Consider the following 16,154-nt stretch of genomic DNA (forward strand, 5'->3'; position numbering starts at 1 on the left):
TGAAGGGGGTATGGTTTTAAACGGGGGGGGGGGGGGGGGGGTTCTGGGAAAAGAGGTGGTGGAACTCTCAAGAGGGAAATGAGGAAGAAACACATGGGAATCTTTAAAATAATATTATTTTCATGCACTATTGTCGAGTATTATCAAGAGGTGCCGGAACTCCATTCCACCGGGTTCCCACTGAAAAAAAGCCCTGGTTTTAAAAGCCTGGCCTGAAAGGGTTTAAAGGTGCCCACATTGTGGAAAAAAGTTTAGCAAAGATGGGTCATGCTGTTATGCCCAGACTGTTTGCTTCCCTGGGTTTGGAAGGTGTTGTACGTACAAAAGAAAAGCCACTTGGAAGGAGTTATACTGAAGCCACACTTCCCAGGGACTAGTAGATTTACCCAGCTTCTTCCTGGCTTCTCTGCACAACTCCTAGTTTCTCTATAGCTATACAGGCAAAGACTGATTTTTTTAAAACGGAGAGAGATGGAAACTTAGCACTCATTTGTTACAGCTACAAAACCCTGTACTTGCACAGTAAAATTGTGGCTTGGTGTTCAAACAACCTTGGCCTTTGGCTTGGAGCATCTGATTCAAAGTCACACAAACTCAGATCTAGTTAAAACACTCAAACATGCTTGATAAACATCTTAAGAATTATTCAAGGATCTTCTATGGAAAATTATCATTTGAAAACGATTTCCACACATCTATAAGTAATAAATGGTAACAACACTAGCAACAGTTTCTACTGAACTGGCCAAGTTACATTTCTAGGCTAGAGAAAAGGTGGTGATGACAACAGTGCATATAAACCAAGATACCTGCTCAGTGAGCAGGATTGAAACATTACTATATTTCTTGTTGGTTTCAGACCCAAGGGATGCAAAGCGCAGCAAGAAGAGGAGCAGGGCTGTCTCCCAGATTAGGAATTCCCAGTTGTAAGCTGCATTCAAGAATGTCTTGTGACCTTTTAAAACCTATGATAAACAATACGACAAATCAGCAAACGTTCCTATTACTTTCTGTATCCTCTACTGCTGCTCAAAAGGGGCTTGGGTTGATTTCTTCCCATGTTTGAATTTTAAAGCATGTACAATAATATTAGTTGTCCACAAAGTCCTGACTTAAATGGGTACTGGTGAGGTAAAACATTCTGTGATTCAGCATGAACCAGCTTGGGTAGCTAACCAAGCAAAGCAGCTACATGTGCTTACTATACCAATGAGATGTAGCATAGGTGAAATGTTACACTGCCATTCTAATACTCAGGAGCTTGGCAGCCAAGTTTCAGTTGTCCTGGCTGACTCTTGTCAGGCCTGATTCCAATATAGGTGTGCCCCTGAGCAGCCTCATCTAGTAGAGTTTTCCTATATCAATATCCTTGTGAGAAATACACCCAGTAGCATGTTTGGTTCATTGTGAGCACAGTATGCATATAAATTCTATTAAAGAATAATGGCCTTATTTTTGTTAAAATTTAACATTTTAAACGTTGACTAACTTAAAAGAATATGATTAACACCATCCATTCTGCATACTTATAGGAAAGCAATTGCATGGGCCCATTAAATGTTTGGGAAAGCGCTTCCTTCCATAACAAGTTGATGAACAATTTAGGCTTCTAGAAATATCTCTAGCAATATCTAACTGTCCCACTTGATAGGGCTCACATACTTGGCAAATCAAACACCATACAAAGTTATCTCTACTCATATATCCTCAAAAATTATATAAATGCTGTGTTAGAATATTCTTGCTATTTTTAATCATAACAAAGAATATCAGAAATAATTATTACAACTTTCTCATACATATGAATATTTACTGACCCCCCCCCCCCCACACACCAATACAACTCCATCTTTGACCTATATGTTCCCTTCTATTGTCTGAACATTCTTTCCATTCTCAGACACATCCTGCACCTGGGCACTGTACATACATCTATTAATATGAATTCTACTAGTTTTAATCTACTAGAGACCATATTATCTTGTAGCTCCTTTTCTCTCTCCAAGGCTGTTGTATTCTGGGTTTCTTGATGCCCTATTTGGCATGTCTCAGTCTTTGGCTGAGAAACCAGACTAGCCCCAATTCTGGCCTACAGAAGTACCTTCTGTGATTGTTTTAGTCAAGACCAGCAATTCCTCCCCTATGTTCTCAGCCATATCTAACAAAATGAGATATGGGCATGAGCAGAATTGCGCAGGTCAGTTCTGGCTTGCCAACATAATGTTTAAATCAATCCAAAAGACACCAATAGTAGAACTCCATGTTAACTTGGCAAATGCAGGTCCTTGAACCCCTATTTTCCAAAGTAAGCCAAATTTGCAAGGCAGGGGAATTTATAAGGGAGAAGAAAAAGGCATGTTTATTTAATTCTTTCTTTGCCTGCTGATTCTCCCCTACAAATGCTTTCACACATTATTTATTCTCAGTTCATTTGTTCCAAGTCATGATCCATGACATTGGTGATTTATTAATATATAAGTTGTCAGTAAAACTAGCCTCCCTACAAGAGGATTAGAAAACAGTAAACATGACATCAAGTTTTTAAAAGAGGTAGAGGAGTGATCCAGGAAAATAAAAGATAGTGAGTACAGCATCTGTTCCAGGTAAATTAAAAATAGTCCACTCAGCAGTAGCTAACTAGGAACTCAAGCCACTGTAAAAGGACAGGCAAATGCAGTTAAAGTAGTTTGAGCATGTAACTCATACAGTTAATTATAGAAACTTGTGATCTTAAGCATGGTTATCTATTTTGCTTGGAAATGACTGTTCAGGGAATACACAGTAATGAAATGAAGAATATTGAAGCAACAGCAAGCCTGTCTGGCTCCTACTGATACAGAAATCCTACTTTTTCAATAGTATATCTCATTTAGACAAGTTGTATTACATAAAGCTACATGTTATATTGGAAGAACAAATGACTAGCTGAGTGCTTCTCCCCTAGTGTATGTATAGCAACCAATTTAAAATGCATTTCTTTGTGACAGAAAGCAAGTCTGGAAACAAAACCTGCTACTTGTCAGACTATATATAAGGGCATCTGAACAAGTATCAGAGGGCTGTAGCTTAACTAAATAGAGACGGTCCATATACAAGAAATATTGTATTTTAGTTTTCACTGCATAATATAGTATATTATAGCACATTAGTACTTTTTATTTGCCAAGTACTCTCATATTGAAATCACATCCTACATGAAAAACCCCATATCACAGAAAGCAAGGCTAGAAGCCTTTTAATGTGGTAAGCTTTTCAAATGGGCAGTATTTTTCACATGGGATACAGCTTCCCATCTGAAAGTGGCATAGTACGCTCGATTCACCCAGTCTCAAATGGTTGAATTGGCTGTATTTCAATAAACAAAATTATCTTTAAGAATATATATTACTTTTGTAAACAACTGTGGTAATCTTACCTGTGCACAGCATATGAAAGCAATTGAAAGAGCCAGTAAGAAAATGGAGGATACAATTACATCAACAGATCGTTGCGGGCCTCGCCTCTGTCAAAACAAGATGTTGATTGAGAGCAGAGGAAATACAGGAGTTCAGAGAAGAGGGCCACAGGCAGCAATGCAATACATGCTGAAACACACTAATCTCCACAATAGTTTGAGAGACCATCCACAGCTTCAATCTTCTGCTTCAGGCTGACTATCACAGCACTTAGCTCAGGCTCACCTTTAGGTAGGAGCGAAGTGATAACCACATCCTAATGTTTTCCAGCTTCTTCAGTCTGAAATGAGGGATTTCATACTTCCTGGCTTTCCGAGCAGAGGTAATGTGGCTAAAAAGTTTGGCAAACAGAAATCGCTGCCAAAAAAATTAATAGCAATCATGAAAAACCTTATTCTGTTATCACCAAGCAACCATGCTAAATCCCTCTCTAACATATTTCAGAAGCCCTGCTATCAGACTACCAATCAGGAGTTGTAATATTCACACATTACTCTAAGTTAGGAACAATGTTACTGCAAAATGTGACTTGACAGATTTCAGCTTCAAGTTCAACCTAATGCTGCTACTTGTAGGAAAGTGAGAAACGTAGCTTAGAAACACCACAGCTTTTGTAGTACCAGGTGCTATCTGGTGAGGCAGAAGGGTTTGTGATTCTAGTTCTAGCCTAACTTTTTTTGCAGTCTCTTGGTTGTTCAGACTAACCTGTTTATATGTTCTCTCAGCAACACACATCATGAAGAAAAACATCCAGGTGAGGCACAGCCGCTCAAGGAAGATAATCATTGCAAGGAGAACAACAGGGGGGATTGTGGGAGCACCACAAAAAATAAATAGAAGTTCTTTTACAGAAAGTGACCACATCTGCTCCAGGGTCTTTGAGTGGAAGAGTCGATAGAGGAAGGGAAGGAATGCCAAACCAACAGTAACAACATTTCCCAGCCATTGATAACCTGCTCCTTGCTGATAGGCATTGACCTATTGGTTAAGAAAGCAACAGCAAAATTACCCAGATCATAAATAGACCACAGATAAATTTCAACAATGACTGCTAATCAAGTACCAAAGAGAAAACCCGTTCAATACTGCAAACTCCATTTTGAAGCATGTTAAATATTAACAGAACCTCATAAATACATGGAATGAACAAGAAAACTTCACCTTCAGGGACCAGATATTCACCTCTTCAGTCACTAAAGATTTTACGCAATAAGGATGATCTAAGCACCAAATATATCAACACAGATTAAAATGTTTTCCTTGAATTTTTGAAAAATAAAATTTACTGTATCAAAATCCAGCATCTGCTGAATCCTGCAAATCCATGCAAACCATGTCATTCTCTCCCACAGCCTCTGCTTGCCACATTTCTGGCAACAGCTGCTACCCTGGGGAAGTTCTGGTTATGCCTATATTGGAGCCAGGGCTTTTTTTCAGCTGGAACTCCGAGGAACGGAGTTCCAGCACCTCTTGAAAATGATCACACAGATGGTGGCCCCGCCCCAGAGGGCAATCTAAACTCCTTTCTATCTGGAGATCAGGGGGCGGGGCCACCAGCCATGTGACCATTTTTGCTGAGGGCAATTTAAACTTTAAAAAACTCCCCCCTTGTTCCAGCTGACCCAAAGTGACGTCATTGTGCAGTCCTTAGTTCCACCACTGAGTCCCACCACCTCTTTTCCCAGAAAAAAAGCCCTGATTGGAGCCATGGTGTATTCCACCCACTCCAGGATTCACAACACAGTATCCTTTTCCTTATTTGATGAACATGACCCCTTACCCTGCTCATGATGATTCCACTGATTTCCAGCACAGACAGGTCCAGTTTCTTGCATTCATTCCCCTCCCAGATGAGAGCACTCACTTTGGCAGAAGCAGGACTCGTGTTCTGCAGCCAAAACAAGTGGTTCTGAGGAAGAAAATGCACCTCTCTGTTATATCATGTGCAGTATGAATTTGCTGGTGTTATTTGTGTTGTATAATTTTTTAAAATATGATCCTTTGAGGAAAAAGTCTTTGCTTTAGTTTCACTTTTCACTTGTTATGTTGGTTGCTGTCTATGGTTGGTTAAAACCTAGCAGGGCCTTGCCTCTGTTCCAGTAAAGTTTGGCTGCCAACTCTTTATCCTTCTGGAAGACTCTGGGTATCACTATCTGACTATCATGAAATACCGCCAGCGTCAACATCATGAAGACTGAAAGGCTAGATAATTCCAAGAATAAGTAGAAATCACTTGCTGATTTTTGTTTCCCTAAAAGACACCTAAAACATTTATAGGACTTATTATTGCAGGATCCAAGGATTTCCCCATACAATCTTTACTGCACAATAACTGAAAAATTGTTTGCTCACAGTGTGTTGGCAGTGATTGATCTGTTCTGCTAACAACAGCTTTTTCATCCATCAGGAGCCTTCTACCAGCAGAACAACCCCTTGTGTTGCAGAAGGTTCCTTGCACGGGAGAAAAGTGTTACCATTAATGGAACAGATCCATAGGGCCCAACCCAGTAAGTGTTTTTCAAAGAACAACTTTTCTTGTAAGAGTATCCCATTTTCTGAGTTCTGAAGATGTGCATTTGAAAAAAATTGGTATTTTTCAGATTTAGATTTTGGGATCAGTTTCCACACAGGTATTTCAGATTATCTGGGTCCCTGTTATTGTTTTGGGATTTGGATTCAGGTATTTCTCAGAATTCCAAAATTTTTGGAATCCATTATTCCATATAGAGGGACTTTTTCTGGGAAGAGTACTCATTTTTCAAGCAAATGGCCCCCAAATTACAACGAATCTAGCTCTGCCTGACAACTAAATATGCCACCCCAAGTTTCAAGAGAATTGGGTCAAAGGGTTCAATTCTATGGGACCTGAATGAAGTGCTCCTAGCCATCCAATTATACTCCATTGTTTCCTGTGTGTGTGGGGGGGGGAGGTATTCCATACTTTCTCCAAGGCAAAGGAGCCAATAGTCAACCACACAAGAGTAACCACTGGCTAAAAGCCTCAAAATACAAACAAGACAAACAGAACCAATGTTAAACCAGGGAAACAGCAGAACCACAGGCCAATGTGGCAAGCCCAATACAACCCATGTCAAACCAGAAAATCCAAGCAAAACCAACCTGGCAAGTCAGTACCAAAGCAGCCAGACAGACCTGGCAAAACAGTGACACACGCCCACTAACAGCACTTCCCCAAGGAAGGACCCAGAAAGTGAAAGAGAGAAGTTTAGGGCACCCAAGTTCTTTTTTCTCTGCAGTCTGCAACTTATACCATCACTGACTCTCAGGAGTCTTGGGAGCTGCCGCTGCCATTCATCACTGGTGCTCTTGTTCTCTCCCACCTCTGTAAAGAATAAATACAACACCAGTACCACATGTATGAGCTTTCTTTTAGGAGTATTTGTGGGTTCTGTTTTTTAAAAAATGAGATATTTACCTATTTTCCTAACATCTCTCATTCCAGTGACATCTGTGGGAGGTTTATCTTTATAAGAGTGGCAGTAACATTTCTGGCACCATGTTTCTTTTCTGCACAGAACTGTGTTGAGAGGTGCTGAACTCCACCAATATACCCCCATGCCACACACCAACTAGAGTTCAGTTGAGGGGTTCTTTTAATATTTTTAGAACACAATTTGGTATGTAGACTATATATGGTGTTAATCAAATTGGATAACTTACCTGCTGTTTCTGTGTTTTAAGTTTTGGGAAGATCATTTTTCCTGACTCCCCAACACAAACAGAAAGGATGTAGGCACAAGCACGTGCTCAGGTCACTCACTCTCAAAGTTCAAAGCTGGGTAGTTGAAGTACAGTAAATCGACCTTCCGAAAGACCAATGCTGAACATTCAGGGGAGCACATGTGAGTGGTGAGAGCTAATAATGTCTCCCATTTGAGAAAAACACACTCCAAACACTCTCAGAGTGCACGAGAGGAGCCTCTGAGCCACAAGATAGAAGTCTGACTAGACCATCTCTTTCCTGTACAGTTCTTCAGCAGACTATTCACACACAACTTGTATGGCTCAGATATGCAGCGCTTCACCATTGCGTCTGCCAAAGCCTGGCTTGTGTGGCTGTCTCCTCTGGTGCTAACTGCCTCCCTGATGGCCTCCATCACCATGCCCATCCTGGGAGTGGCAGTGGTGGAACTCCTCCTCCTCCCCTGGAGGTAGTGTAGCCCTTCTTTGCCTACGAACACCACATTCACAAAGAGCTCATCTCTGCAGCAAATAAACTGGCCAACACATTTGGCAAGGCTGCATTTGATCAGTGGGCCACTGTTATGATTTTAAGTGTGTATGTGTCTTTAAATGCTTGGTGTGGTACAGCTGAAAAGTGGGAGTAAAAGAGAGGGGTGAGTGAGTGAGATGACTGGTTGATGACTGAGAGTGTGGGTGGTGTGAATTGGTGTTTTTAGTTACTGAACAGAGAGAGAACATTCAGTCTGGGCAAAGCAGGCAAGCTGTGTGCAGCCTGAGGGTGTCTATGCATTTCTGGGAGACATATTGATTGTGGTTTAGACAGGCAAACTGTGTGTACACCTGAGAGAGAAAGTTTAGGTGATAGTGAATCCCACCACAAGCATCCTGGACCCGTATCCGTTGTGGCTGGTGAAAGCCAGTGGCGATGGACTATGGGATTCCTTGGAGGCTATTATCAACTTGTCCTCGAGCTCTGGGGTTTTTCCCAGGGCATTAAAGGAGGCAGTGGTAAGGCCTCTCTTAAAGAAACCATCATTGGATCCCACCGACCTGGTCAGTTACCGCCTGGTTTTGAACCTCCCGTTTCTGGGTAAGGTGATTAGAGTGGGCAGTGGAGAGACAGCTGCAGAGTTTCCTGAAGGAGTCCTCGGCCCTGGATCCCTTTCAGTCGGGGTTTCGCCCGGGACATGGGATCGAGTCATTGCTAGTTGCCTTCATGGACGATCTTCGCAGACACCTGGATCGAAGTGGATCGGCACTGCTGATATTATTAGACCTTTCAGCAGCGTTCAATACTGTCGATTATGAGCTTTTGACCCACCGCCTCGTCGATGTGGGGATACAGGGGATGGCACTACAGTGGCTGGTTTCTTTTCTCCATGGACGGGGACAGAGGATGGCGCTGGAGGAGAAATTGTCCTCTCGCCACCCACTGGTATGCAGTGTGCTGCAGAGGGCAATACTCTCCCCATTATTGTTTAACATCTATATGTGCCCCCTCGCCCAGCTGGTGCGAAGCTTCAGTCTTGGGTGTCACCAGTATGCTGATGACACCCAGTTATATCTGTTGATGGGCAGCCAGCTTGGCTCAGCCCCGGATGTCCTGGATCAAGCCTTTGAGGCCGTGGCTGGATGGTTGAAATAGAGTCGGCTGAAATTAAATCCCACGAAGATGGATGGACAAATAAATAAATAGGTGTATTTGTGTGACTGAACCTATGTAAAGAAACTTTTAAGAACTGAGAACTATCTTTGAAACCATCAATATTAAGTAATAGTGTGAAACGGATATGCTTCTTGTAAAAATAAACATTTATTTTGTTTTTTTTTCATCCCAGAGTATATGTTATTCCTATACCTCAGTTCTTTCCTCAGGGCCACATAGACCCACGAAGGAGCCTAATGCTTGGGCATGTTATTAAAAGGGAAATTTGAATTAACTATTTGGAATATAATTCCTGGTGGCAGCAACCTACCAGAGGGTGTAAGAAGAGGGTTGAACGCAAAATCTAACTGAAAAATAAAGAGGGTTGTAACAGTCATGCATATAGACCTTCTGCTTGGTGAGAAGTTTCAGGCAGGACCTGATGCCCTCTTAAACCAGCATACGTACTGCTGGAACAATGGCTGCACAGCCTGTGCCTGTGTCCAGAAAGGCAAACATCTTCACCTGAAGCACTTGGATCAAGACAATGATGAGATTCAGGGCTTTCCATGTCAGACAAGAGCATGTCAGTGAACTTCTTATATGGTTTAAGGGCCTACACTGTCTGAGACAGAGTCAGCCACTCTCTGTTGCTGAATGGTCTCTCCGCCTGCACAATGTCAACCACTGAGGCCACATTGTCCAGTGCAATCTTCTGCTCCACTAAACAGTCATGCATGGCACAGATGAAATTCCAGCAAGTGCTGATATCGCTGTTCAGGTGGTGGTCCAATATACCCCTCACCACCTGCTTCTGGTGCAACACATGGTAGCCTTCACACTGTGCAAGTAACTTGTTGTAGTAGCACAGATCTGGAGCAGACCCTGGAAATTCTGGGTCACAGCACTCAAATCTGGGAATCTATGCAGAACCCAAACCCAGGGCAACCTTCCCCACTAGAAGTTGGGCCATGCAGTAAATACACTTCAGGGCTAGAGTCTTTGCCACTGCCCTAATATTTTCACCACCATCAATCATCATGTACCCCATGGAAACATCCCATGCCTCTAACTGCTTTTTGATGAAGACAGATGTTGGCCACCATGTGCACCTCATCCAATACCTTAGCTCTGGCCAGCCTGGTAGCACTGGTTGCCCTACACCCAAGAACATCCTTGGTGGTAGGGGTGTGTATAAAAAAAATCTGGGAAATCCAGATGTGGCTTTCAGGGATCTCAAAAAAATCCAGGATTTTGAAAATTTGAGGAAGATTCTCTGATCTAAGACAGAAAAGAGAATCCCTTATTTATTTGTCCATTATTCTCTATGGGGAAAACAATCTAGGGGCTATCCAGGGGGCTGGGGGAGTAATTTTTAAAGCAAACTCCACCAAATGTTCAGGGAACCTACTCTTGACTGTCCTCTACAGTTTCAAAAAGTTTGGGCTCTGGCGTCTAATTCTATGGTTCCCTTAACAAGGTTCCCCCGGCCACTCTCTTTTGTTTCCAATGTGAGAACCATTTCCAAGCAGGCTCTCAGGCAGAAAAACACAGGGCCAAGACTGTCAGTGGCCAAAGGCACACTCCCAATGCAAGAGGAAGCCCAACAGAACCAAACGGAAAAAAGGGAGTGGATGGAATCCCCCCAGAACCAAAGTGAATCAAAGGGACCAACATCACACCAGAGAATTGTGTTAAAATAGAGAATTCCATCCAAACCAAACTGAAGCAAAGAAGAACCAAAGTGAATCAAGGGGACCGATAGCAAATCAGAGAATCATGCCAAAACAGAGAATTCCACTCACACCAAACTGAAGCAAGGGACATGATTGCAACTTAGCCCAGTTGAACCAGTGTGTCACCCACAGAAGCCAAGCAGACAAGGAGAGCTCCTGAAGAGACTGGCCATTCACTTCCCCCTCCCTGCCTCATTCCCCTTCCTTCCTGCCTCTGCCTCCCTCCCCTCTTGGAAAAAAGCAGGAGATGCCTAGGAAGGAGCCAGCCAGAGGCTGAAGCTACGTTTCCCAGATTTACCTGGATTTATCCAGGGTTCCCAGATCAGATCCTGAATTCTCTGACTTGATTCAGGAAACTCAGAATTTAGCCAGATTGACAAAAATCCAGTTTTTTCCCTATGGTGCTATTCTGTTGGCGGCAGCAGCTTTTCCAACTGAATGGCTTTTCTGTGTGCAAAGCAGGGGAGTGCGATTTATGCAGATTCTCTCTTCATGCTGCAGAAACTGAATTCGCTTTCTAAACTATTCCTTCGGTTCCAAAGGGACATAATTTCCAGGAGCAGATTAGGCTGCAGTGAGTGGGGGAGTTCACATTCCTCTACCATGACTCCACTTGTGGTGTTTAAAATTCAAGCCTATTCTTCTTGCAACTGTTAGCTATGCCAAACTTTCAGATGCTTGGAAATACTCATAAGTAGCACAAAAAATCCAAACAAGGTAACAATAACCCCCAGATCAGTGGCACAGTGAAGAGACATAAATGTACAGAATTTCCCAACAAAGTGCCTGCCTATCCTGATCGCAGAGAAAACACCACTGGAGATCTTTGACATTTTGACTCTAGTTTTTCATGTGTGTAAGTCACATCCATAGAGTAAGTTTTGCATGATACACACCTGCTGGAAAACATCTTCCTTTGGATCACGCTTGCTTCCTCTTGCTTCTTTTCCCTTGGCTTCCTCACTGTCACTGGTAAAGGAGGAACGGCATTCAGGCCCATGAAGCAAGTCATCCCACAGCATGTCCTCTGTTTCAGAACCATGGTGGTTGCTTTCTGAATCTCTATGGGATACACTGCCACTCCGAGATCCTCCACTACTAAAATTAGATTTGATCTATAAGGAAATGTTGAGAAAATAGATGTTGCAATCCTGATGCACTGGTGATCAGTTACTTAATTCCCATGGACCTTAATGAGGCCCTGAGCTAAACCAATTTAGAGTTGTTTAAAGTGCAGTAGTGTAAACAACTGAAGTCCAAACCTGTTCCTAGCCACCTCTTCTATGGTATGAGTTACCAGGAAAATGCTTCTGTTGGCTCTTGTAGTTTCAGATAGTTGAGGAAGACTTTGTGCCAGATAACTACAATAGCCCTTGCACAGCACACCCATGTTCCATATCAACAAGAGAAAGCCATGGTGCAATTATGCTGAAGGACGTGGTAACACTAAATTATATCAGTGTTCTGAAAGAACAGAGATTTCTTTGATGCTAAACTTTTACCAGAGCTGGTGAACTTGTATTTGGCAAATGCTGTACGCACTAGTATCCCAGCTGGTGTCTCAGTTGGACATATCTCAGAATAGACATGCTCATTCTCACACACTTTCCAAGTAGCTATTATAGCCACATATGAACCCTGCAGCATGTAACATAGGTCCTTATGGACAGTAGACCAAGCAAGTAACCCTATTCAGGAATTATTCTGCAACAAATCAAATCTGTATCTGAATTCTCTGCAAGAATTTAGAGGCTGATTTTCTGCTTCAGAAAAATCATCAAAATTCTAGCACACAAGAGAGAAGCCGGCATCGAAATAACATGCCAACGCCAGAAGGGATATAGGAGAAGTTTTAATCTAGGTAGAGATTTTAATTTTGTTCATGCAAAAAATAAAAACTGATTTAAAAACACTTTCAAATTCAGCCACCTCAAATCTTTTGAGAGTTTCTGTTGTCAATGCAGTGCTTTAACAAAATGCAATGTATTGGTAGATTCAACATTTAAAGATGTTGAACACATGACTGAACAGAATTACTTTCATTTACAAAGCTTAACTAAACAAATGATCCCTCTTGCTTTCCTACCTCATATTAAAACTGAAAAGTATGTGATAATATAGGAAGTGCCATGTTTTCCCTTTCTATTCAAAACATAAAAGTGTAATTAAACGTAAGGATAGCCAACAATGGAACATTCACTGAAAAGCAGGAAAAATATTGCCATCTCAAAAAAAATGAAATTGGTTTTATCTAACTACTTAGCTAACTTACTGATTACCAAGCACAGGATAGCTTTCACTCTGGCCTGTTTCAAAGGGAGACACCATGATGTCCTGTTTCATGAGCATCTCTGCCCTCGTGCTACCAATGAAATTGAAACACTTGGACATGCAGTGCTAAAATATCCTTTTTATTATGATTTTGGACATACTTTTATCCAGCCCATCCTCCAAAAAATTCCAAGAAGTCAGAGAAACAGTACACCTCCTTTCTTCTAGCCAACCTTGATCCTGGAATTTCAGACTCAGTCACAAGCTTCTGTGCAGCTACCAAAGTCTACTGAAGTACAGTATTAAGTGAAGTTATGAATAGCCCGCAGATTTGTAGAAGAAAATCAACATTTCTAAATAAAATCAGCATGACTTGCTGAATCCAGGCTCTTTACTTCCACCTACATAGTGTAATTAATGGAATTCTTGAGAACCAATACCTCGTGAAGAACACTTGTGTCTAATTCTGAGTCCGTTACACTGTCAGAATCTTGCATAGATTTCATGGCTTCCTTGACCTGCCTCAGACCACAAAAGAAAATAAATGGGCAACTTGAAATGGAGAGAAGGAAGAAAAGTAATTAATACAGGCATATGCTTTGTTCAATATAGAATTGTCCTATTTCTTTTAGGCAAAGAGTACTATATTTTCTGACATTACCTTTTCTCTGCACACCTTATTTCTATCTTTATGTCCAACCTTTTATTTCTTCCAAGGCTCTTGCCTTTATTACAACTAGGAGGGGACCTTCTCTCTCCCTTCTAGCTGTTAGTCCCTTCATTTCCCTGCCACTGCCATAAGGCTTAACCTCTCACCAGCTGTTTGGACATTGGTGAACCTCTGAACATGTGCAAAGAAGTAGCATGGCTGAGCAATTAGGCAGGTTGGTGAGGACACCTTGACACAACTTGTTCTTATCCAAACAGAATCTTTATTAGATTACAGTAGAAGATAAAATACAAAGAACACACAATATTTATATCACATTGATAGGACATTTTCGAGGTCTTTCATTAATATGGTCTCCATAAGTCAGAAGCAACTTGATAGCACATCACACACACACACACACACACACACACAAGTCTAGCAGTTAATGAAAAGGAAAAGATCTAATATCTAACTACAGTGCTTGAGAGTCTAACTACAGTGTTTCAGGATGTGTGCACATCTCGTTAGAGACACTTGGCTTGGGTACAAGCTTCCTCTATCTCCCCTCTTTTTCCATCACAGATGAACCACCTAACACAAAAGATTGCAGAGTCTTTTAAACAATCTCTCCCCCCTCTCTCCTTTGCGGAGTTAAGACCAGTCCTCCTAGCCTCCATGGCTTAGCTAAGCCTTGGCACATAGGACTAGTTTTTATGATGGACCAAAAGGCTACAAAAACATCAATCTCTCCATCACAGAATGACAGTATAACAAACATCACAGAGTGACAAACTGAGCAAATGGCCATGACTGCCAGCTTTATGGAGTCCTCCTTCCTGAAAAGAGATCCCCTTTCCCAGGATTTGGTCAGAGAGGTGAATTAGAGGCCAGGTTGGTATCTAAAGGCCTGTTAATATACCCTTACTATGACAGCCTTATTTCCAACCTCCCACTCAAATGTCTTCCACATAATAGTACTGCAACAATTCCACTTCTATTATCTTACCCCACTAGTGTCCTATTTGAAACAATCAATAGCACATTTGCTTAAATACTACTGCAAAGGCTCCATCAAGCAAATTTCTACTGAAAAATACTTATTGTTGTCTGTACTTCTTATGTATTATTCATGGTGGTACAACAAAATGGTAACTGAATTGAGATTCCAAGAAGGGCTTCAGCATTAAGCAGCCCAAACATGAATTGCTTTCATAGGTTTAAAAATGACATGGAATGCAAGATCATTCAAAGAGCCAGATTCTCCCTATGAGGAGAACCAAACCACTACCCCTCTTAGGAGACCCTCACTTTATCTTGTTGTCCATACAGTTATCAGGAGCCACATTAACCAACAGATCTCTCCCACCTTTCCTTCCATCCACTCAGAGGCAAGACAGCCTACAAACACACGTTAGATAGGCACTGCACAAGACATATAACACAACACAAATAACAAAGAAACATAAATGCAACAGCTTGAACTTTTCAACTCCATAAATAAGCATCAGATGAAGATGTTCAGCCTCTCCCTTTAAAAGGCCTTTGTAAATAGAACTGCTTAACTCAGCCCTCAAAAGTATACCAAAGTAGATGCTGTCCTAACTTCCTCTGATACACTATTCTAAAGGAACAGTGCCACAGCTTAAAATGCTGTGTTTCAGCTTATCTAATCAACTTGAGCAGCTTCCAAATAGCTTGTCAGAATAGTCTGTTTTAGCTAGTAGCAGGAAATGTTGTTTTGGAAATGATCTCCTGATAGCTAAAAATACTAAGTATCTAATCTTGGACACCTTACTCCTAACTTTAACATCCAATAAGATAATGTCATCTACAAAAGTACTTTTATCTTTATCCTCTTCCCTGCTCTTTAACTAAATATACCATTATGGAACTGTGGGGTTACTGCCTTGTCTACGTCATGTTTGCCTTTACCACTCTGGTTATATTTGACTAAGAAAAGACCTTCACTTTAAAGAACCATTTAAGAGTTATTCTTGATATCCTGATATCAGTTCCCTAATTTCTATTTTATATCAGTATTGTATATTTTTAAAAAGGGGGGGGGAATTAAAAAATTTTAAAAAATCAGAAAGATGCTTAATTCAAACCAGTCCCAGATTGCCTGTTCAGTTAGTTTTCAGATATTTCTAACTACTGAATGAGTAAAAAATACATTAGGGCAACACCATCTCTTAATGCAGGTGTTTAGAGGCAGAGTTAAAGCTGCTCTTACTCTTGACTAAAAGCCATGCCCAAGTTATGCTCAACAGGACAGGGAGAAATTACTGCTTCAAGATCTCAGTTTCTTTAACCATAATGTATAGACTTACCTGAGATGCTGACTGGTTTGAAGAAGCAACAGAAGATTTCCTGTTCTGATTCTCATTCATACTGACATTAGAAGCACCTTCAACACTTCTGCGCAGCAAAATTCCCTGACCCACAGCATCAGCATCTTCCTCACTTGAGAGTTCCTCAGAAACACCAGAGCGTCTGTCAATATTCTGAAAGAACAAATCACAATAAAGGCTAGTCAGAATCAAGGATGTGGAACTGTTCACATCCATATAGCAGTTTTGCAGTTTTTTGTTTGCCTTGACACAGAGCAATTTTCTATTTACTAGTTACAATAGTACAACAGACAGAAAAACAGCAAGTTGAAATAGATTTGCAGATTATATGATTTCCAT

The 16,154-nt window shown here is 41.3% G+C and overlaps 1 protein-coding gene across 6 annotated transcripts in view; it reads right to left on the reverse strand.

Moving 5' to 3' along the window:
- Positions 1-16,154, reverse strand: part of PHTF1 (putative homeodomain transcription factor 1) — a 46,563-nt gene that overhangs the window by 11,509 nt on the left and 18,900 nt on the right. For 5 of the 6 annotated variants that reach the window (XR_008597045.1, XM_054979853.1, XM_054979854.1 and 2 more), the window contains 8 exons: positions 15,795-15,968; positions 13,253-13,330; positions 11,438-11,656; positions 5,236-5,364; positions 4,161-4,433; positions 3,681-3,812; positions 3,416-3,502; positions 810-965 (listed from right to left, as the gene is read on the reverse strand). Coding sequence is in view for 5 of the 6 variants with exons in the window: in XM_054979853.1 (XP_054835828.1) it covers positions 810-965; positions 3,416-3,502; positions 3,681-3,812; positions 4,161-4,433; positions 5,236-5,364; positions 11,438-11,656; positions 13,253-13,330; positions 15,795-15,968 (1,248 nt within the window). In the remaining variant the exon portion in view is untranslated. Of the gene's footprint in view, positions 1-54; positions 966-3,415; positions 3,503-3,680; positions 3,813-4,160; positions 4,434-5,235; positions 5,365-11,437; positions 11,657-13,252; positions 13,331-15,794; positions 15,969-16,154 lie in introns of those variants that run through there. The other variant, XM_054979856.1, reaches the window with a different exon arrangement.

This window comes from Eublepharis macularius, chromosome 5 (genome assembly GCF_028583425.1).
Source record: "Eublepharis macularius isolate TG4126 chromosome 5, MPM_Emac_v1.0, whole genome shotgun sequence".
Classification (NCBI taxonomy): Eukaryota; Metazoa; Chordata; class Lepidosauria; order Squamata; family Eublepharidae; genus Eublepharis; species Eublepharis macularius.